This window comes from Ascaphus truei, chromosome 5, assembly GCF_040206685.1.
Source record: "Ascaphus truei isolate aAscTru1 chromosome 5, aAscTru1.hap1, whole genome shotgun sequence".
NCBI classification, from domain to species: Eukaryota; Metazoa; Chordata; class Amphibia; order Anura; family Ascaphidae; genus Ascaphus; species Ascaphus truei.
The window spans coordinates 239,983,980-240,008,363 of NC_134487.1; the positions used below are offsets into that span (position 1 = coordinate 239,983,980).

The 24,384-nt window shown below is 42.8% G+C and overlaps 1 protein-coding gene across 3 annotated transcripts in view; it reads left to right on the plus strand.

Annotated features, from left to right (window-relative positions):
• Positions 1-24,384, plus strand: part of LOC142495828 (uncharacterized) — a 439,489-nt gene that overhangs the window by 203,139 nt on the left and 211,966 nt on the right. For all 3 annotated transcript variants that reach the window (XM_075601852.1, XM_075601853.1, XM_075601851.1), the window contains one exon: positions 8,750-8,852. In XM_075601852.1, the coding sequence (XP_075457967.1) occupies positions 8,750-8,852 (103 nt within the window). The remainder of the gene's footprint in view (positions 1-8,749; positions 8,853-24,384) is intronic.

Consider the following 24,384-nt stretch of genomic DNA (forward strand, 5'->3'; position numbering starts at 1 on the left):
ATAACAATAAGGAGGACATTCTGATAAAACAATCTGATATACATAACAATATTACTACACAGACTTTTATACATACAGTATAAGTAAAATACACGTCTTAATTAAAAATAAAGCTAAAAAATAAAATACAAAAGATACATTTTGAAATACATACATAAAATGTGTTCAGCCCCACAGTATAACTAATATTCATATGGCTCAATCTGACCCAACCACACAAATATAACACCCATGACTCAAAAGTCATGGAGAATGGAAAATAAAAAATTGGGAAACATCACCAGTGAGTGCATTATATCACTTCTTAAAGAGTACAAAACCTGGGAATTAGAGATATCTTATGTCTCAGACTTTTATTAAATATTTGGGGTACTAAGCCACATATATGGTCATACTGTATGCTTCCGTACCTTTTTAAACAAGCATTTGTGCCGTGTGCCGTGTGGGGTGTGGAGCTTGCACCTTAATGGCCATATACTGTATATTGCAGTACTATTTTCATATCAAGCATCGTGTCTGAGAGACAGATCAGAGCATCATTGCAGGAATTGGTCATAGAGCTAGGATAAGAAAACTCCTAGCTCTGTCAACATTCAACCCATTGGGGACCATGGTTTTTTATTTGTGAATAAAGAAGGTTTCCTTTCTGGTTAGATCTTTATCCCTGTCACCTCCTCTCCAATGGGGTACCACATGCTCAATAGCAGAAAATTTCAGCCCTATCTGGTCAACCTGGTGATGCATTGTAAGAGATGTGTGCAGAGGTACGCAATGGAGACCGTTTTAAGGTGAAACTAAAATGAGGCTTTATTGCGCCTGTTCCTTTAACACGGCAAAAACACGCAAAATAAATAAAACAAAGGCCACCTCCGCTTTGGAGAATATCTACACCTTTACTCCGTCCCTTTCTAACTGGGTGGGTAGCTAAGCGAGTTACCACCCCCAAACATACAGTGGTGTGAAAAGGAAAGTACACCCTCTTTGAATTCTATGGTTTTTCATATCAGGACATAATAGCAATCATCTGTTCCTTAGCAGGTCTTAAAATTAGGTAAATACAACCTCAGATGAACAACAACACATGACATATTACACCGTGTCATGATTTATTTAACAAAAATCAAGCCAAAATGGAGAAGCTATGTGTGATAAACTAAGTATACCCTTACTGCTTCCATAGGAATTAAGATGCTAAGTAGCAGACAGGTGCTGCTAATCAAATGCCCTTGATTAATTGATCATCAGCAAGTGTGACCACCTCTTTAAAAGCCGAAGTTTTAGCAGTTTGCTGATCTAGAGCATTCAGGTGTGTGTTAACACAATACCAAGGGGGAAAGACATCAGCAACGATCTTAGAGAAGCAATTGTTGCTGACCATCAATCTGGGAAGGGTTATAAGGCCATTTCCAAACAATTTAAAGTCCATCATTCTACAGTGAGAAAGATTATTCAAAAGTGGAAAACATTCAAGACAGTTGCCAATCTTCCCAGGAGTGGACATCCCAGCAAATTAACCCCAAGGTCAGACCGGGCAATGCTTAGAGAAATTGCAAAAAAAACAAGAGTTACATCTCAGACTCTACAGGCCTCAGTTAGCATGTTAAATGTTAAAGTTAATGACCGTACAATTAGAAAAAGACAGAACAAGTATGGTTTGTTTGGAAGGGTTGCCAGGAGAAAGCCTCTTCTCTCTAAAAAGAACATGGCAGCATGGCTTAGGCTTGCAAAATTGCATCTGAACACACCACAACACTTCTGGAACAATGTCCTTTGGACAGACAAGACCAAAGTGGAGATGTTTGGCCATAATGCACAGCGCCACGTTTGGCGAAAACCAAACACAGCATATCAGCACAAACACTTCATACCAACTGTCAAGCATGGTGGTGGAGGGGTGATGATTTGGGCTTGTTTTGCCACAGGACCTGGGAACCTTGCAGTCATTGAGTCGACCATGAACTCCTCTGTATACCAAAGTATTCTAGAGTCAACTGTGAGGCCATCTGTCCGACAGCTAAAGCTTGGCCGAAATTGGTTCATGCAACAGGACAATGATCCCAAGCAAACCAGCAAATCTACAACGGAATGGCTGAAAAAAGAAAAGAATTAAGGTGTTGCAATGGCTAAGTCGTATTCCAGACCTCAACCCGATGAAATGCTGTGGCAGGACCTTAAGAGAGCTGTGCATAAACAAATGCCCACAAACCTCAATGAACTGAAGCAATGCTGTAAAGAAGAGTGGGCCAAAATTTCTCAGCAACGATGTGAGAGACTGATAAAGTAATCCAGAAAACAATGACTTCAAGTTATTGCTGCTAAAGGTGGTTCTACAAGCTATTGACTACAATTTTCAATTTGCCCAGTATCTGAAGAGGAGATTACACATGCGCTCCTCAAATTACAACTAAGCAGCCAATGTGGACCTGACTTACTACAATCTAAATTCCTAAGACTTGGTGCCACAACCAATTGCTTCCATAGTCAACTCTATCTTGTCTGCAGGCCATATCCCTAAGACCTGGAAAACTGCTAGAGTTGTCCCAATCTTCAAAAGTGGGGACAAAAACAATGTCTCAAACTACAGGCCAATCTCCCTTCTCCCAATCCTATCCAAAGTCATGGAAAAATGTGTCCACTCCCAACTAAGCGATTACTATACCAAGACAAATTTCCCTAGCCAAATCCAATCTGGCTTTCGCCCCAAACACTCTACCGTAACTACCCTTAAAAATGTTTGCAATGAAATCCAGTGTGGAATGGAACGTGGTCAACTCACTGGTGCAATATTCCTAGATTTTGCAAAGGCTTTTGATACTGTTGATCATGCTATCCTGCTTAACAAACTCCAGAGCTCTGGAATAGGGAAGCATGCTTTAAACTGGTTTCAGTCCTACCTATCAGGTAGATCCCAACATGTATCCATCTCAGGCTCTAACTCCAACCCCCTGGATATCACCTGTGGCGTCCCGCAAGGCTCTGTTCTGGGGTCCCTACTCTTCTCAGTGTTCATCAATGATCTTCCCTAACTCCTGTTACTAGTTTTAAATACCTGGGCATGTGGTTGGACTCCCACTTAACATTCGGAATGCACATTGATACCCTGACAACCAAGACCTATGCCAAACTAGGGGTACTTTACAGGAACAAATCCTCCCTAAGTCTCCTGGTCAGAAAGCGTATCGCACAGCAGATGTTAATGCCAATTATTGACTATGGAGACATAGTATATGGCTAGGCACCTCAAACCCACCTTAGCAAACTTGACACCCTCTACAATTCAATTTGTCGTTTTGTTCTCCAATGCAACTATAACACACATCACTGCGAAATGCTCAAAGAACTAGATTGGTCATCACTCGAGTCTAGGCGCAAAGTTCACCCTTCCTGTCTTGCCTTAAAATTCTCTATGGGCAAGCTACCCAGCTACCTGAACAAGCTCCTTACCCCTACCACATGCAGCACCTATCATCTGAGATCAGACTCCAAAAGACTGTTCATGGTCCCAAGGCTCAACAAAGTATCTGGACGTTCCTCCTTCTCTTACCGTGCACCCCAAAACTGGAACAACCTACCAGAGACTCTCACATCCACCACCAGTTTAAGTTCTCTCAAATCTAAGGCTGTCACACATTTTAATCTGGTCTGTAACTGTTTCATACGCCCATAATATTTATTATCTTTAACTGTGCATGCAATGTCTTGTATATAATGTATACCCTGTTCATTTGTATTGTATTGTATTGTATGTCTTTATTTATATAGCGCCATTAATGTACATAGCGCTTCACAGCAGTAATACATGTGGTAATCCAATAAATAACAGATAATATAAATAACAGATCATGGGAATAAGTGCTTTAGACATTAAGGAAGAGGAGTCCCTGCTCCGAGGAGCTTACAGTCTAATTGGTAGGTAGGGAGAACGTACAGAGACAGTAGGAGGGAGTTCTGGTAAGTGCATCTGCAGGGGGCCAAGCTTTATGTGCCATGTGTTCAGAATAGCCACAGTCCTATTCATATGCTTCTTTAAGCAAGTGTGTCTAAAGGTGGGTCTTAAAGGTGGATAGAGAGGGTGCTAGTCGGGTACTGAGGGGAAGGGCATTCCAGAGGTGAGGGGCAGTCAATGAAAAAGGTTTAAGGCGGGAGAGGGCTTTAGATACAAAGGGGGTAGAAAGAAGACATCCTTGAGAAGAACGCAAGAGTCTGGATGGTGCATAACGAGAAATTAGGGCTGAGATGTAAGGAGGGGCAGAAGAGTGTAAAGCTTTAAAAGTGAGGAGAAGAATGGAGTGTGAGATGCGGGATTTGATCGGAAGCCAGGAGAGGGATTTCATGAGGGGAGATGCTGAGACAGATCTAGGAAAGAGTAGAGTGATTCTGGCAGCAGCGTTAAGGATAGATTGTAGGGGAGACAGGTGAGAGGCAGGAAGGCCGGACAGCAGGAGGTTACAGTAATCAAGACGGGAGAGAATGAGGGCCTGAGTCAGAGTTTTAGCAGTCGAGCAACAGAGGAAAGGGCGTATCTTTGTTATATTGCGGAGGAAAAAGCGACAGGTTTTAGAAATGTTTTGAATGTGAGGGGCAAATGTGAGAGAGGAGTCGAGTGTGACCCCAAGGCAGCGTGCTTGGGCTACTGGGTGAATGATCGTAGTTCCAACAGTAATGTGGAAGGAGGTAGTAGGGCCAGGTTTGGGAGGAAGTATGAGGAGCTCTGTTTTAGCCATGTTGAGTTTAAGGCGGCGGAGGGCCATCCAGGATGATATAGCAGAGAGACATTCAGAAACTTTGGTTTGTACAGTAGGTGTAAGGTCGGGTGTTGAGAAATATATTTGTGTGTCGTCAGCATAGAGGTGATAATTAAACCCAAAAGATGTTATTAGGTCACCTAGAGAGAGTGTATACAGAGAAAAGAGAAGAGGTCCCAGGACAGAGCCCTGGGGTACCCCCACAGAGAGATCAATAGAGGAGGAGGAGGTGTTAGCAGAAGAGACACTGAAAGTACGATGGGAGAGGTAGGATGAGATCCAGGATAGAGCTTTGTTCCGAATGCCAAGAGTATGGAGAATGTGAAGGAGAAGAGGGTGGTCCACGGTGTCAAATGCTGCAGAGAGGTCGAGTAATATGAGCAGAGTGTAATGACCTCTGTCTTTGGCAGCATGGAGGTCGTCAGTTATTTTAGTGAGGGCTGTTTCCGTGGAGTGAGCAGTACGGAAGCCAGATTGTAGAGGGTCTAGGAGAGAATAGGTGTTGAGAAAATGGAGCAAGCGAGCGAATACAAGACGTTCAAGGAGTTTAGAGGCAAAAGGCAGGAGGGAGACAGGCCGATAGTTAGAAAGACAGGTAGGGTCAAGCTTGCTGTTTTTGAGTAATGGTATGACTGTTGCATGTTTGAAGGAGGATGGAAAGGTTCCAGAGCAGAGGGAGGAGTTAAAAATGTGCGTGAGCGTAGGGATTATAGTAGGAGCAAGAGGTTTTAGGAGATGGGAGGGAATGGGGTCAAGAGGGCAAGTGGTAGAGGGAGAAGAGGCGATCAACAGCGACACATCCTCCTCTGAGACAGTGGAAAAAGAGTCAAGGAAGGCAGGAGGAGAGTTAGGAAGAGGTGTAGGATGGGAGGAAGAAACAGAGGGGATGTTCTGACGTATAGATTCCACCTTTTCCTTAAAATAGTCAGCAAAGTCCTGAGCGGAGATGGAGGAAGGAGAGGCAGCGGAGGGTGGTTTGAGTAGAGTATCAAAGACAGAGAACAGTCGGCGTGGGTTAGACTTGTGCATGTTGATTAGTGAAGAAAAGTAGGCTTGTTTAGCTTGCGAGAGGGCAGAGTTGAAACAGGATAGCATAAATTTGTAGTGAAGGAAGTCTGCGAGAGTATGTAACTATTTGTAACCATGTATTATTTGTCTTAACTCTGTGCCCAGGACATACTTGAAAACGAGAGGTAACTCTCAATGTATTACTTCCTGGTAAAATATTTTATAAATAAATTGAATCATAAGGTATACTTAGTTTTTCACACATGGCTTCACCATTTTGGCTTTATTTTTGTTAAATAAATCATGACACGGTGTAATATGTAATGTGTTGTTGTTCATCTGAGGTTGTATTTACCTAATTTTAAGACCTGCTAAGGAACAGATGATTGTTATTATGTCCTGATATGTAAAACCATATAATTCAGAAAGGGTGTACTTTCTTTTTCACACCACTGTATATACATATAGATATACAACAGTCCAAGAAGAAAGTCTTTTATCTTTTTATTGTAGCTGTAGGGGAAGGCCTCTGCTCTCCTGTGTCAGCACCCTTGTGTGCTTTGGCAAGGTTTGTGTCCAGGTATAGAGGTGGGTCCCCTTGTCTTGCTATCAGCATACAATCCTTCTGCAGCTCAAGACATCTGTCCCTCTTGTCAGCTCTAGTTTTGGGCTAATGAAAATCTCTGCAGTCTTTTTCCTTATTTCAGCTCCCTTGTAAGCTAAAGAATCTCTACTGTCTTTTTCCTTGGTCAGCTCCCTTGTGAGCTAAGGAATCTATGCAGTTTTTTTCCTTGGTCAGCTCCCTTGTGAGCTAAGGAATCTTCTTCCTGTTTCTCAGAACAGGTAAGGGAGGAAAAACGGCGGTCACTGCTACTCCACAAAGAACTCCAACCAGGCGCGTAAAAACTAAATAATTTTAATGATCAAAACCAAAAAAGAACATCCACATGGTAGTATACCTCTGACGCGTTTCGTTCTATAGTAGACTCTTTGATAAAGTTCTACTATAGAACGAAACGCGTCAGAGGTATACTACCATGTGGATGTTCTTTTTTGTTTTTGATCATTAAAATTATTTCGTTTTTACGCGCCTGGTTGGAGTTCTTTGTGGAGTAGCAGTGACCGCCGTTTTTCCTCCCTTACCTGGTTTACCTTTTGCGAGCAGGAGCACACCACCGCTTCCAGCAACAACAGCAGTATTCTCCTCGGGCAGCACCAGGCAGTTCTACAGCTTGATCGGAGATGTGGGCCAGCTGACACAACCCCTCGATTACCAGATGCAGGTGAGGCAAGCAGTAGCTGGATATTTTACTTACTTTGGGGCTCTGTTCTGACAGGGCTCCGCTGTACTTCTACCAGCCATGCTTTAAAGCCCCCCATCTAGGTCTATGGGTTCATTATAGAAGGTTTTTTGATATTATTGGACTTTACATTTTGTTGCTGCGGTGTATTACTCTACTGCTTTATTATATATCCACTTATCTGCATCGTTGCAGCATCAATGCTATGGGTGTAAACCCTTTCTCCAATCTGTTTCTCAGAACAGGCTTTTTCTGACGGTCTTAATCAGCCAGGTGGAGTCTGGTTGATTGCTGGTGTGCAATTAACCAGCACACTTCTGGATTAGAGGCAAGTTTTTCCAACAGTGATAAGTCCCTGTTACATGCATCATGAAATGTTTTGACACATTATGGGTAACATTTTTTCATCTAATGTTACCCAAGTGCTCCAATTTCTAACCTTTACAGGTTAAGTTGTTTTACCTATATATTGGAGGCTACATGGGCACTCCAACAAGTAGACAACGTACTCTGTTTGGCAACTCATATGTTTCTCGATCTTGTTACTCGCTTTCGTGACTTAAGAAACAACATTGAATTTATCCTGTGCTCTATTATGGCATGTCTTGCAAATTGTGCAGCCAAAGAAGCCTTTAATCTGGGCTAGCCAGTTGTTTCTCGGCTCCTTGATTACTTGATGTTGGCTTGCAAGCTTATAAAGCATTGGCCAAATGGTTTAACTAAATTACCCTTATTTATGAGAATATTATTATTAAAGTATTTAACTATATACTAATGACTAAATAGTTTGTCAAATTGGATGTAGCATTGGGCTTTTCTGTCTTTTGTTGTTTCCCATGGCGGTGCCACATCTTTGAAGGAAGAAATTTCCATCGAACCAAAAGTAGTTGTGGCTGAGTAACCCCAACCCTCTCTAATAGCGCGTCTGAGATCAGATGCATTGTAAGGAACCCCATCCCTCTCTAATAGTGCGTCTGAAAGTAGATGCATTGTAAATTCTTCTTTATTTGGTACAATTTTCAAATAACCTGAAACTTACACAAAACCCTTTAGGTGATGCCCGGAAACCTAAAAGCTCCTAGGAACCCCTGTTTAAAAACACTGATCTAGCTGATGACCAGTGTATACAAGTGTTTTATATTGAAAAGGGCCTCAACCCTTTTATGAAAATGTGCTCCAATGAGCTTCAGTATTTTATTTAAGAGACTTTTCTGAAATGTACCAATGTCTTTTAATAGGGCTTTGGTCAGGGGTGCAGGAATACTTTTTTGGGTGGGGGTGCTGTACATACAAAATTAGTAACATACATACATTACCATAATGTACAAATGTATAAATCCAGGGGAGTCTGCAGCACCCCCGTACACCAAGTTTCAGCCCCTATGACTTTGGTCAGTGAGTTAGGAAGTGTGAAGACTGAGGGGGTTATATACCCCGTCTGGCAGCCAGGAGACGAATAAATGACTCTTACTGTCAATATACTGTAGTCTACAAAAATGGCTGATAAAGGAGTGGCCTCTTGGTAACTCTTTCTGGGCCTGATTACCATGTTTTGTCATGGAAGGTATTAGTAATCATCCTGACCACCATGAACATTGATTATCCTTCCCAACATAAGCTGCCCAGCTGGAGAGTCTTTAAGACCATTGTGATTCCTAACCAGAAAGTGTTGTCTCTTCTCTGTCTTTCTTCCAGCTCCTGCTTTACCCAGCAGGTCTCCCTAATACGGGATGGATTCCTCAGCTTTTTATATGGCTCTGCGCCTTGCCCTCAGCCTGTACTGCGCTGGCTCTTTCAGGTAAGGACCAACATTTTGTGAAGCTTCAGAATGACACCTTATGGGTATGTTACTCCACAAATGGTGGAATAGGAATAGGGTTCTAAAGAAAGACACATGTTGCTTTGCACAAACCTCATCCTGAAATCTTAGATTTTTAGTAAATTAAAACTAAAACAATAATAATTTACTTTACATTGGTGCTGAAAGGGTTAGCACAACTGTATATAGTGGTGATTAGAGACGTGTGGCGAAAAAGCATCTAATTTCATACAAAGCTGGCATTAGGAATCACTTTACCCTTTACCACTGAGGTGTTTCATAGAACTGCTTCCTGAGTACATAATTCAGTCCGGTTACAAATACACAAAACACAGTTTTTTTTTCTAAATGGATTATAATAAACAAAATAAAGTACATTGAGTCCCCTTGGACTGTTTGGTAAGTTTGTTTATGCCTTGGATTGTGCGGTTCGGATTTTCAGTTCCCACTGTTAGAGATATGAGCGTGAACTAAGAATACACCTGCTCAGCGTATTACCATTAATAGGGGTGCACTAGGGTAAATTAAATCAATATGAAGGAGAAAAAGGTGGAGTGCTGGCCGCAGAACCGTTGGTGACTCTCCACCAAAGTACCCCTTACAATGCACTCTCCTATGTGAATGAACTAATATATTACAACTGGACTGGTCGTGTGTTTATAGTACTGAGAATTGTTACAATAAACATATAGTATAGAATATAGTAGAGATAGTGAGAAAAACGTAAATAAAATACACAGTCTGAGGTTATTTTGAAACAGAATAACACGTGAATTTATTCAAGTCAAGTGCACAACGGAGACAGCTTCAAAACAAAAGCTCTCTAACAATAACACGGTATGCCATATATTTATACCCTAAAACCTAAAGCTCCATCCCTTTATGGGGGGGCTTGCACGTTACTAAATATTACCTCATTTTGTAATACATAACAATACTAAAGCTGATGTCATTTTGTAATACATAACAATATTGTATAACTGCCTGTCAGCTAGAAACCATTATGGGGTTAAATGGGATGTGCCTATTCTTCCACCTGGCATTTGTGTGAGAACTAGTTTCACTGCAAGAATCTAAGCTTATCTCATGGGTTCTCATAACCTTTAGCCTGTTTACACTTTCAATTTGAAGCTGATTGGATGAGGAAGGGTCAATAAAGTCAGCTAAGAGCGAAAACATTCCATTCTCTGCTTCACACATTTGTTTATACAGAAATGAAACACAGAAATTAAGACTCACAGAGACAAGACAAGATGGCGGATTGAAATATTCACACAAAATGGCTTCATCCTAAATGCTGTTATGTTGTTATGCCAGACCCCCTAATGTCTCAACTTTGTCAGTCCCTCCTCTGATTCTTTAAAACATTGTTTTTTGAGAATTATTGGTATGATTTTAGTCCAGAAACACGTTGGGAGGCACAAGGATGCTCCATCATCTCATAATGCTGCTTGAGGGTGTAGGACAGTGCACGAGGGTGCCTGCCAAATGTAGTCATAGTCTCGTATGACGTTACAGCCAAATTCTTTTCCAGAGTTAGAACATTGTACTTGGCATCTTCTTTCTTCAAGGGACTGCTGTAGATTGGTTTTGCAAACAATGGCATTATGTCTGCAGAGGGGGTGGCACATTTGTGGATCATGCCTTTGACAAACGTAACACAAACATAGATGACAACGAGTATCACAATCACACACATTACCGCATTCAAAAATTTCACTCCTAGTTATCCTACCAATCCAGTCAGCCCCAAATGGTCCCAGTCTGTGTCGCCTTCCTTCCTAAGTCTTTCTTGAATTCCTTCTATCTTATCTAACTCATGTTGTACCTTGCCACTCTGATCTTGGATGAAAACACAACATTGTTCTTTAATTAGGGCACATACACCTCCTTTTGATGCTAAAATTTAATCTAAAGCCATTCTGTTTTGTAAGGCCATAAGCCTGATCTGAATCTGTTCTTGGTTTAATGTTGAAATTAAAAACTGCTAAATTAAGGCCACATCCTTCCTGTAAATTTGTTATCTGACTGAACATACATTTTTACACAGGTTTCATTGGTTGGTGGAGATACTTGACCCATAAATTGATTCTGTTCCTAGTGTGTGATACACCCTTTAAAGAGGTTCCCTTAAAAAATGGGAAAATACAGAAATTATACACATAATACTAAAAGCCTTATTTTATGCAAGCAACCTTTCTTTGGATATGCAGTTGCTAGATAAAGGAAATGGCATCTATCTCTATCATCATATATTTTCAGCTATTACTGAGAATTGAAGGGGTTTGGTATCTGTGGAAGCAAAATGCATGATCCTCACCCCTGCACGCATTATATACATCACCCACTCAGAATATCAGAACAGACGATGTCTGCGATGGGTCAAAATGGCTGACTTATGATCCTCTCCTTGTGGCTGACACGCCCCTGGGTGACCCCCTCCTTTCGGTGGAGGTGCAACACACTTCTGGATCAAAGTTTTGCTGCATATGACACATACATACAGAGTGATGGGTATTGCCAAAACACATACAAGAGCTTTCACAAGCCACGCTTCCAGGAAACCAATCCTCCCATCAAGGCTCAATTGTACATACACCTTAAATTTCTAACTTAAACACACTCTAAAGAATAAAAATATTGAGTCTCTGAAAAAATAGAATGTTTTGAGTCTTTGAAAAAATGAAATGTTCCTGATAAGATCAGGCCTCTGCCTGGTATCTTCTTTTCCTCATTGGTTAACGGTCAAAGTTTATGTCTCGTCAAAACGTTAACTTGATGTGGCTGTGCTTTTCTTTGGTGGAGCTGGAACGAGCTTTACTGTACTTTGGGTCCAGGGAAAGAACTCTGCCACTTTAATTGCTGTATTGGTGGTTAGTATAGGCCTTTTCATCTGGGATGAAGAGCATGCTTGCGTAGGAAATATTTAACTATTAACCCCTTCTCGAGTAGGTGCACTTTCAATTTTGCCTAGAGAGACTCAAAAAATGTATTAGTGGCATACAATACTTATTAATTGTTTTATTACCAATAGATGGTCTTTAATTTGTTCCTTTGAACTACTGATAGTCATAAATCATCCCATAAGTGTCTCATAGGGAGATAATTTATACCTAGGAATTCTTGTATCAATGTGTTTACTACTGTCTTAACATCCGCATATAGACAGTGGTATCTCCTATTAATGCTCCTCATATTTAAAACTAAGCAACTAATGTGGACTTGACTGTACTACAATCTAAGTTCCTAAGACTTTGGGCCTCATCCATTGTCAAACCAATTGCTTCCATAATCAACTCTATCCTGTCTACAGGCCATATCCCTAAGACCTGGAAAACTACCAGAGCTGTCCCAATCTTCAAGAGTGGGGGGAAAAAACCACTGTCTCAAACTACAGATCAATCTCTCTTCTCCCCATACACACTTGCTCTCATTCATGCCTCACTGTCATCTCCTCTGATGCAAATGGTATCAACCTTTTCATTAAATACTAACTAACCTTAAAACTTGCCCCACAAATTAAACATCCCAATAGCCTGCACTCATGGCTATTATTCCACACACAGTCACTCCTACCACACCCATTGTGGCCAAGCACTGCCATCTACAGCACTTATTCCCTCACCTGCTATCTCTGTAAATTTCCCTTAAACCTTAGATTGTAAGCTCTTAAGGGCAGGGATTTCCTTTCCTATTGTCTGATTTTGCTGCACTTACTATTCTATTATAATTCCCTCTACTGTATTCTTTGTGAAGTGCTGAGTACATTTTTTACGCTATACATAAAGTCATTCACTACAATACACTACTATCCAAAGTCATGGACAAACATGTGTTCACTCCCAATTAAACAATTACTATACTAAGACAATTGCCCCTAGCCAATTCCAGTCTGGCCTCCACCCCAAACACTCCATTGTAACTATTCTGCTAAAAATATGAAATGCCTTGCATATAATATATACCCTGCTCACTTATGTAACGGTATTTGCAACTATATATCACCTGTCCTTTAACTCTATACCCAGGACACACCCAAACACGAGAGGTGACTCCCAGTGCACCATTTTCTGGCAAAACATTCTACAAATAAATAATAAATTAGCAACTAGGATGTTGTTTGCTTAATCAGCAGACTTAGAATTATATATTATACAGTGATTTTAACAGTAACTACTGCTTATTATAAAATAGAACACCTATGGAAAAATAAATGGTTAGAAGTTATAAAATACATCAAATATTCAGATAATAGTCAAATGCTTTTGTATAGGACTTCACACTAAATTTCTTGTAATATAATCTCTTTGCACAGTGCCGAACACACAGACAGCGTTTTTTTTTTTTTTTAAAGACACTCAGAGAAAAATTTCAGAGCTTGTTTATCTTGGGCAATTTGCCAGCCCGGGCGTTTCGCCAAAAAAGACCTTGAGAGTTCAGAGCAGATAACAAAACAGTTTCTCCATCTTCTAAATATTAATTACTGGATTGAAACTTCAGCTCAAAGTTAAAAATGGAGCTCTCTCCACAGCAATAAAACCGAAAAAATGTATGGCCTCTCTAAAATAAAAATATGACCTCTCAAAAATAAAAATATGACCTCTCAAAAATAAAAAATATGACCTTTCAAAAATAAAAATATGGCCTCTCAAAAATGAAAATGGGACAATTAACTAAACTGAGATTAGATCAATTTATGAACACACCCCCTATATAATTTATACAATACGTGCGAGCTTAAAATCTCTCCAACATATCCTAATCCTATAGAAATGCAATTGACATGTTTTTACTGGTTTACACACAATACAGAAACCACAATACAGACACACAAAGAACATAGACACAAACGTCTCTCCTACACAGCGAATCAGCTTCTCATAAATAACCTGCTTTTAAAACTAATTTTTTTTTATGCTCCAGAGCTTTTGAGTTTTGAGTTAAATTTTCGTATCTTTTGCACATTCTTTGGAGAAAAAAGGGGTTTTTTTTGGCGCGGTTTGTGCTGCTGTTATTCTGATTCTCTTTTTCTAGTTGCCATTAGAACAGAAGGAAAAAGAATATTTTCTGGTTTAAAAGACCCATTCGTGTGGCCAGTACGAACAAACCTTTAAAATTCCATTGTTTTTTTTCTTCTCTCTCTCTTAGGGCTGCTCTGCAATTACTGGCAACATGTCCTACCTTTTTACACTTATAACATTTTCTGTCCCTTCCAAACACTTTCTGTCCCTTCCAAACACTTTCTGTCCCTTCCAAACAATATACACAGTCTCTAATTGTATCCCAATTTCTGCATATAAACCTTTCATAAAAATAACCCTCAATATCTACTTCCTCAACACCATCATATGCCTTAATTATCTATCGGCAAATTCACTTGCTATTTGTTTCCTATTCACTTTCTTTTTCACTTGTTATTATATTAACTTCTGTCCTGGCAATGGTACAAATGAATGCAGCGGGACCCTTCTGTCCCTCAACATAATTCTTTTGACCCATATTAACGTAAGGTATGTTTCCCTGTGGGATTCAAAAACACACGAGACTTATCAATCCCACAGAAAAAGACCCCTCTTTCATTTAAACATCTGCGCAATTTGTTGATAATAGTACAAACAGTGCCATTCACTGGCCAACAAAACATCTTTATATTGTCTCTTTTCGTTCTCTGTATTCATTCTTTATTATTTTCATCTGCAGACACACAATCCTTTGAGAATTTTTGGTTTCCCATTATTCCCCTGTTACAGAAATCAAATTTAATTGACCTGTACAATACTTCTTCGGTTACAGAAATCAAATTTAATTGACCTGTACAATACTTCTTCGGTTACAGAAATCAAATTTAATTGACCTGTACAATACTTCTTCGGTTACAGAAATCAAATTTAATTGACCTGTACAATACTTCTTCTACAGCAATCAACTGTTAATTGACCTGTACAATTTAGCGTTACAATAATCAACGCAAACTGATTACGTACAACTCTTTTGGCATGTTATTGTTCTGAATAGTGTAAATATGCAAATAAGGACCTGTCACAAGACTGTTCCCCAATCACATTTTCTCACCATAACTATACCAAAGAAAAACTTTAATCACTTCAGCGGGTCCAACCCAGTCCTGATAAACCTTAGACTTTTATAACATGGATACAGATAAGACTTTCTAACCAGATATCCATGAATAACTCACTTGGTATGTAAATGACAAAACAGAGCAAATGTACAATCAGGGACCCATCCTGCTCAGACAACAAAAATATTTATCACAACCCAGGATGGTCTGAAAACAATCCCTTTAAGCACACAAACACTCACCTTCATCATCAAAACACCAAAACTTTTAACGGGACTCTTACCTTAGCCCCTAACAACTCTTATACTTTAAAATGAATACAGGAACAGAGAATAATAAATTCACGTGAAACTGCTAGGGATTCTTACTCGTCACATCAGATAAGACACCGTTCAAAAATCAGCTCCACGCACCACTCAAAAACAATTTAAACAGGCTATTTGTCTAAAAAATGCAGGTAGCCTTACCTTGATTCATATGTGAGCTCAGGTTTGAGTGATGGAGGAGTGATTCATCCGGGTGCTCGATTCCGATGATATTGAGTCCCTATGCGGAATGCGCCATCTGAGAAAAACGTAAATAAAAAACACAGTCTGAGGTTATTTTGAAACAGAATAACACGTGAATTTATTCAAGTCAAGTGCACAACGGAGACAGCTTCAAAACAAAAGCTCTCTAACAATAACACGGTATGCCATATATTTATACCCTAAAACCTAAAGCTCCATCCCTTTATGGGGGGGCTTGCACGTTACTAAATATTACCTCATTTTGTAATACTGTACATAACAATACTAAAGCTGATGTCATTTTGTAATACATAACAATATTGTATAACTGCCTGTCAGCTAGAAACCATTATGGGGTTAAATGGGATGTGCCTATTCTTCCACCTGGCATTTGTGTGAGAACTAGTTTCACTGCAAGAATCTAAGCTTATCTCATGGGTTCTCATAACCTTTAGCCTGTTTACACTTTCAATTTGAAGCTGATTGGATGAGGAAGGGTCAATAAAGTCAGCTAAGAGCGAAAACATTCCATTCTCTGCTTCACACATTTGTTTATACAGAAATGAAACACAGAAATTAAGACTCACAGAGACCAGACAAGATGGTGGATTGAAATATTCACACAAAATGGCTTCATCCTAAATGCTGTTATGTTGTTATGTCAGACCCCCTTATGTCTCAACTTTGTCAATAGAAACAGGTTTAGCCACCAAAGATGGGGCCAAGCCTAGGTGCACTCGCCTATTATCAATAGTAAGGTAGTTTAGCATAAGACTGTCCAGGGACACCTGTCACGGTAGACAAGGTCTTACCAACAAATAATACCGGGATTCTGGACTGAGCAGTACAGGCGGGTAAAATAAATTGTAATTTATTTCCTTTTAAGACAAACACACAATACTTCACAATTTTGTGAGGATTCACCGTTCTGCTTCTCCTGCCCCTTTAACCCTCACTCGGCCATTGGACTACCATGGCACTCAAGAGTGGCAACCTGGCGGTGGTACTTACGCGGGTCCTGCGCAGTCCCCTTTGGTCTCTGGGCATGGGGCGCGTTCTCGCCCCTCCTGTCTTGACGCGTGCGCGTCACACGGTCACCACGGGGGTCTGCGGTCTCCGCCCCTCTGTCCCGCCCCCGTCCTGGCATCACCGCTACGCAGTGCGGTTACGCCCTTCGCTGCGCCTCTACTTCCGTGGATCCTGGCTCTGGTCTCCGCCCCTGTCCTAACGTCGCTGTTACACGGCGCGGTTGCGCTCCTCGCTCCACCTCTATCTCCGCGGGTCCCGCCTCTGGTCTCCGCCCCCGTGTTGGCACGGGTGTTGTGGCGCGCGATGATGACGCGCTACTGGGTTGCCTGCGTGTTCTGACGCGATAGCTATTGGCTGTGTAATAGGACGCACCTGCATTATCCAGCAGCCTATCCTGTACCGCACTCCTGCTTCCTGGTTGCCTCCCATTGGTGGGAGGTCCTATAAATATGCTCTCAGAGCTCCCAGTCATTACCGAGCATAACCTCAATTTGTGTGACGCTGCACTCATCACTTAGTTCCTGTCTGCCTGAACCCTGCTGCCTGACCCTGCCTGGATACTACTCTGTGATACTCTCCTGCACTGACCTTGGCTTTGGATACGACTACTCTACTCTCTCCTGCACTGTCCCTGGCTTTGGAACCACGACGACGCTGCTCACTCCTGCACTGACCCTGGCTTGGCTCCACGACTACTCTACGCTCTCCAATCCTGACCCTGGCTACATACCCCAACGATCCGCTGCTCTATACTCCAAGAAGCTGCGGCAAGTACCTCATTTACGCTGTCATCTGTTACCCTGATCCGGCCTGCACGACTATCCTACACTCTAGACGTGCCCCCGCGGTTGTGGTTGGCGTTCTATACAATACCCTACCTCAGCCCCACGGTCGCGCCTCCTTTGTGTTGAGCTACGCGTTGCAATATGCTCGACCAAACAAACTTCAACCCCGCTGAGGTAGGAAGAGTCCTGAGCATGCACGCTAACGCCCTGTCTAGTCTTGAAAATAAATGGGAGTCTAATGAGCAAAACTTGAGAACCCCCCCGAGAGGATTTTAGGACCTTTCCCTCCTCCTTCAAGGTCGTCGCACGGATTCCGTCCCACTGGTCACTAGTACTCCTCCCATGCCTGCGTATCAGTCCGAACCCCGACTTCCCACTCCCAATCGGTTCAGGGGAAATCCTCACGAGTGTCGGGGGTTCCTTAATCAATGTTTTATTCAGTTCGAGATTAATTCTTCCCGCTTTTCTTCTCCCCGTTCCAAGGTAGCCTACATAATTTCTCTCCTCATTGATGATGCGCTTTCCTGGGCCTCTCCCATCTGGGAGCGAAGATCCGACCTCACCCAAAGCATTGGAGCTTTTTCCAAGGAGTTCCGCAAGGTGTTCGATACACCAGGTCGAAAGGTATCCGCAGCTTCTGCTCTCTTCTTTATTTCTCAGGGTAACCGCTCTGTTGCCCGTTACACACTCGAATTTAGGACTATTGCCGTAGAGACGGATTGGAACAGAGAATCTTTGTCTGCTGCCTTCTGGGATTGTCTGTAACTGTGAAAGATCAACTTGCGACTCATGATCGGCCCACCGACCTGGAGGATCTCATTGCGGTCTGCATCAAGGAGGCCCATCGCCTCCAGGAGAGGACTGAGAGACGACTTCATTGCATATCCACCTCCAGGATTAACCCTAATCAGGTCGGGTTGTTTGAATTTCCTGTCCCAGATTCTTCTGAAGCTATGCAACTGGGAGTCACTTCGCTCTCGCGCCCTGAGAGGCAACTCTGCATAGATGCTGGACTGTGTTTGTATTGTGGGGGTCCTGGACATTTCACTTTCTCTTGCCCCAACTAGGCGAGAAATGCAAGGTTCCCATGAAGCCCAAGGGAGTCTAATTGGGAATAATCTCTCTTTCCCCTATAGCCACTTCTAATCCCACAAAGATCCTTGTACCTATCTCTTTGTCCGGTAAGGGATTCTCGGTCTCCACTTTGGCCTCTCTTGATTCTGGTGCTGGGGGTAACTTTATTGATCAGAGCTTTCGCAGAACACCACAATATTCCTTTAGTGTGCAAGAAGAACTCCATCGCCTTTGAAGCCATTGATGGTAGACCACTTCAGCCTGCATTCATTTAGTTGTAAACCCAGGTTATTCAGTTAAGGTCTGTAAATAATCATGTGGAAGATATTTCTTTGAACACCATTCACACTCTTTCTATTGCAGTAATCTTAGGCTTACCCTGGCTACAGATTCATAATCCACGAATTGACTGGTTGAGCAAGGAACCTATTCAGTGGAGTTCACACTGCTTTCAGAACTGTCTTGAGGGTCCAAGTAGGGTTTGTGGAACCGCCGTATCTGAAGAAAAAAGGGTACAGCTGCCGGAGGAATACTTCGACTTCAAGGATGTCTTCGACAAAGTCAAGTCTGAAATTCTTCCTCCAGATCGTCCCTATGATTGCCCCATCGAATTACTTCCAGGTACGACACTGCCCAGAGGGGCCTCTTATCCCTTGTCTATGTCAGAGACTAAAGCCATGAAAGAATACATTGCTGAGAATCTGCTGAGGAGCTTCATTCGCAAATCCACACCTCCCGCTGGGGCCGGGTTTTTCTTCGTTAAGAAAAAGGATGGGACTTTGCGGCCATGCATTGATTATCGTGCACTCAACAAAATTATGATTAAAAATCGCTAACCGCTTCCTCTCATTTCTGAACTTTTCGATCGTCTTCAAGGACCAAAAATCTTCTCCAAATTGGATCTACGAGGTGCATACACTCTTATCAGAATCCGTCAAGGCGACGAATGGAGAACTGCATTCAATTCCCGGGATTGACACTACGAGTACTCTGTCATGCCTTTCAGTCTTTGCAATGCCCCAGCTGTTTTCCAGGATTTTGCAATGAAATATTCAGACACTTTCTCAATTCCTTTGTAATTGTGTACTTGGACTACATTCTCATTTTTTCTAAGACTCTTGAGGAGCATGTAGGACATGTCAAACAAGTACTACATCTGTTACGTGATATCCATCTGTTCGCTAAACTTGAAAAATGTCACTTTCAACAATCTTCTACCACTTTCTTAGGATACATCATTTCGGACTCTGGCCTCACGATGGATCCTGCTAAGGTCAAAGCGGTTCTAGATTGGCCTCAACCCACCACACTCAAAGCTGTGCAACGCTTCCTGGGATTTTCCAATTATTATCGCAGGTTTATTCAGAATTTCTCTTCTTTAGTAGCTCCCCTGATGGCTCTTACTCAAAAAGGAGCAGATCCCTTGTCTTGGTCCTCCACTGCGGTAGAATTTTTTGATCTCTTAAAGAAAGCGTTCGTATCCGCCCCGGTTCTAGTGCATCCTGACCCTAAGCTCCCCTTTACCCTCGAGGTGGATGCGTCTGATGTTGGTGTTGGTGCTGTTTTGTCCCAGAAGAAAAACCCTCAGGCCAGGTTGCATCCTTGTGCTTTTTTCTCCCCAATTTTTTCCGCAGCCAAACGTAATTATGATATTGGGAATCGTGAACTTTTGGCCATGAAACTTGCTCTAGAAGAATGGAGACACCTTCTAGAAGGAGCTGAGACGCCTACAACAATTCTTACGGATCACAAGAATCTGTTGTATATCGATGGAGCTCAACGTCTGGGAGCCCGCCAAGCCAGATGGTCACTCTTCTTTTCAAGTTCAACTTTTTTATCTTTTACTTTCCTGGGACTAAAAATGTTAAGGCAGATGCTCTGTCCCATCAATTTTCACTTGAGGATAATTTGGAGGATCAACTCAAAACTATTCTTCCATCCAAACTCATTCTTTCTTCCACTAACTTTGAGGCTTTAATGGATATTGTTATTAAGCAAAATCAGATTCCTGACAATCTTTCGGTCCCTAAGGCGGTCTGTTTACTTCTCCTTCCTTGCGCAAACAGGTCTAGAATGGGGACACTCTTCTAAATCGGCAGGTCATCCCAGGGCAAAAAGGACATTGGATCTCATCTCCCAGGTTTCCTTGGATGCAGAAGGATGTTAAGGACTTTGTACTTGTGTGCTCAGCTTGTGCCGGGACTAAGACTTCTAGAAACCTCCCTTCGGGCTTCTTCAGCCATTACCTGTCCCGGTTTGGCCATGGACACACTGATCCATGTATTTCGTGGTGGATTTACCTAACTCTAAAGGTATGAACACTATTCTTGTTGTAGTAGATCGGTTCTCCAAGCAATCACACTCAAAGGCTTACCTAGCTCTCCCAGACTTGCTGAAATATTCATCAAGGAGATCTTTCGCCTGCACGGAGTTCCTACACTGACTGTATCCGATAGAGGATCACAGTTTATATCTAAATTTTGGCGCTGTTTCTGTCGGCAGTTGGGCATATCTCTTCACTTTTCTTCTGGGTATCACCCGCAAACTAATGGACAGATGGAGAGGACTAATCACTCTTTAGAGCAATTCATTCAGTGCTTTGTGTCTGATTCTCAGGAAGATTGGTCGGACCCCCTTCCTTGGGCGGAATTCGCACACAATAATCTCCGTAGCGAATCTACCACTGAATCACCTTTCTTCATCAATTACGGATTCCATCCAGCTACTTTACCACTTACAGTTTCTACCTCAGGGGTCTCAGCCGCCGCCGACAGGATCAGGGAATTCCAGGGTCTATGGAGGAGTCAAAAGAATATTAAATCTGCTGTGGAGCAACAAAAACGATAAGCTGATCACCATCGTAGACCGGCTCTAAAATTTTAGCCTGGTGACAAAGTCTGGCTGTCTTATAAAAATATTAGGTTAAAGGTTCTGTCCATGAAGTTTGCTCCTAGATTCCTCTGTCCTTTTTCTATTCTGAAAAAATCAATCCTGTTGCTTATCGCTTGTCTTTACCTTCGTCCATGAAAATTCCCGCAGTTTTTCATGTGTCCTTGCTCAAACCTGTGATCCAGAACGCTCATTCCATTCCCGTTCTCCTCACAACTTCCGTGTTGGTACAGGGTCAGCCGGAATACGAGATCCAATCGATCCTGGATTCCAGAGTCTCTTGAGGTTCTTTACATTATCTCGTTCATTGGAAGGGATTCGGTCCTGAGGAAAGATCATGGGTCCCTAGCCATCGGGTTCATGTGGCAAGGATGGTCAGGAACTTTCATATGAACTTTCCAGAAAAGCCTTCATGGAGTCGCTCGGAGGTTGCTCCTAGATGGGGGGGGGGGGTGGCTTACTGTGAGGGTTCGCAGTTCTGCTGCTCCTATCCCTTTAACCCTCACTCGCCCATTGGACTACCATGGCACTCGAGTGGCAACCTGGTGGTGGTACTTACGAGTGGTGCGCGGGTTCTGCGCATTCCCCTTTGGTCTCTGGGCATTGGGTGTGTTCTCGTCCTTCCTGTCTTGACGCGTTACACGGTCTCCCCGGTGGCCTGCGGTCTCGGTCCCGCCCCCGTCCTGGCATCACCACTTCGCAGCGCGGTTACGCCCCTCACTCCCTCTGGTCTCCGCCCCCGTCCTGACATCGCTGTTACGTGGCGCGGTTGCGCTCCTCGCTCTGCCTCTATCTCCGCGGGTCCCGCCTCTTGTCTCCGCCCCCTTGTTGGTGCGGGTGTTGTGGCGCGAGATGACGGCGCGCGACCGGGTGCCTACATTCTGACGCGGTAGCTATTGGCTGTGTAATAGGACGCACCTGCATGATCCAGCAGCCTATCCTGTACCGCACTCCTGCTTCCTGGTTGCCTCCCATTGGTGGGAGGTCCTATAAATACGCTCTCAGAGCTCCCAGTCATTGCTGAGCATAACATCTGTTTGTGTGACTCTGCATTCATCACTTAGTTCCTGGCTGCCTGAACCCTGCTGCCTGACCCTGCCTGGAAACTACTCTGTGATACTCTCCTGCACTGACCTTGACTTTGGATATGACTACTCTACTCTCTCCTGCACTGACCCTGGCTTTGGAACCACGACGACGCTGCTCTCTCCTGCACTGACCCTGGCTTGGCTCCACGACTGCTCTACACTCTCCAATCCTGACCCTGGCTATGTACCCCAACTATCCGCTGCTCTATACTCCAAGATCCGGCAAGTACCTCATTTACGCTGTCTTCTATTACACTGATACGGCCTGCACGACTATCCTAAACTCTAGACGTGTCCTCGCGGTTGTGATTGGCGTTCTATACAATTCCCTACCTCAGCCCCACGGTCGAGCCTCCTTTGTGTTGAGCTACGCGTTACACAATTACAGTCAATATACACTTACTGGGATGGGGAAACTAAATCAAATGTCCACGGAACGAAACAAAGTCTCTGGGCACCCCTGCACGCATGGAAGTGGGTGCGCGATGTGAGCCATGCGACAGTCCTTGGCTAGGAGCGCAACTTGCCAGCCCTATATCTCCGCCAAAAGGAAGTCCTTCGTAATGTCCTTACAGGATTCGTTCGGGAATCCTCAGCTCAAACAAATTCTGGAAGAGAGGTGCAATTCTTCGTTACGGTGTTGTTAACCCCTCACACACCGGAACCGCTGATGCTGTACTTGGACGCTTCTTGGTAAAATCTGAGATTAATCTGACTGGGACTGGGCTGCAGGCATTTTTATAGGGTTAAGGATCCTATACCTAACATATACACCCAATCCTCTCGTGGGAATATTTTTCCCCACCTATCCCAGACTTGCCAGTACCTTGCAAAGAGGGCAGAAGTTGCTTCCCGGTTTGCCCAGAGCATGTGCGAACCTCACTCCTGAGCTACCGGGCCCAACCTCTTACCTGGCGACAGTAAGTCTGGGGTTTGGCTGCCAAGTGTGAAGTGCCCATACTTCACACCGGTATCTGGTACTTAACAATATCCTGGCCACCCTAACACCTAGGGTCTCTGAGGCTTTTCAACTCCGGACTTCTCTTAGACACTGGGGCACCACCTTAGCAGGGTGCCCTTTGAAGTCCATAGATGAAAAATCCCTCAGCTCATTCATCCATAACATATGGGCATTGTAAGAGGACATGTGCAAAGGTATGCAATGGAGACTTTTTTAAGGTGAAATTAAATAAGGCTTTTATTGCGCCTGTTTCTTTAACACAAGAAAATCATCCAAATATATGCAAATAAGGGGTCAAACAAAGCTTCTGTTCCACTTGGGAGTATTTCTAGTGAAACCTATGCAGTCCACAACTCCTTTCAGATTAGCATGTCTCTCAGCCCCAAACATATATCTTGATATGTGCAGATATAAAAAAAAGTCTTAGAAAGGAAAGTCTTATCTGTTTCTTGTAGGGGAAGGCTTCTTTGTTCTTCTGGTGTCCACACCTTTGGGCGATAAGGCAATGTCAGGATCCAGGTTTAGAAGTACTTTCCCCTGTGTCTTGCTGGCAGCCTCTTCTGGTAGGCTCAAAACGTCTGTCCCTATGGTCAGTCCCACAACTTGTGAGACTCGGGAACAATCTCACTTCCTGTCTCAAAGGCAGGCTTTTCTAACAAACCAAATCAGCCATGTGGTGTTGGTTAATTGACTACCAGCAGTTAACCACCACACTGCTGGATTAGAGGCACATTTCCTGAACAGGGATAAATCCCCTGTTACAGGCATGTTAATGGATTCATTGCCGGACCGGCAGAAAGGGCTTCGTTTATAAATGTATGTTCTGCTTGTGTAACAAATATAACATTCATATGTATGTTCATGGTACACAGTATTACTTGTAGAGCTAGCTGAGGGTTTTGCCGATATAATCCTCCCTCTGGAAAATGTACAGGGATATTTGGTCCTATACATGTATTACATTTGCGGATTTTTTTTCCACGTGTATGACATCTGCAAAAGCATAGACAGACATGTGTGGCGAGAAGAAGGCTGGAATATGTTGCTGCATTGGCTGGAATATATGGGTCTTTTTATTTGATAAATCTAATGCTATT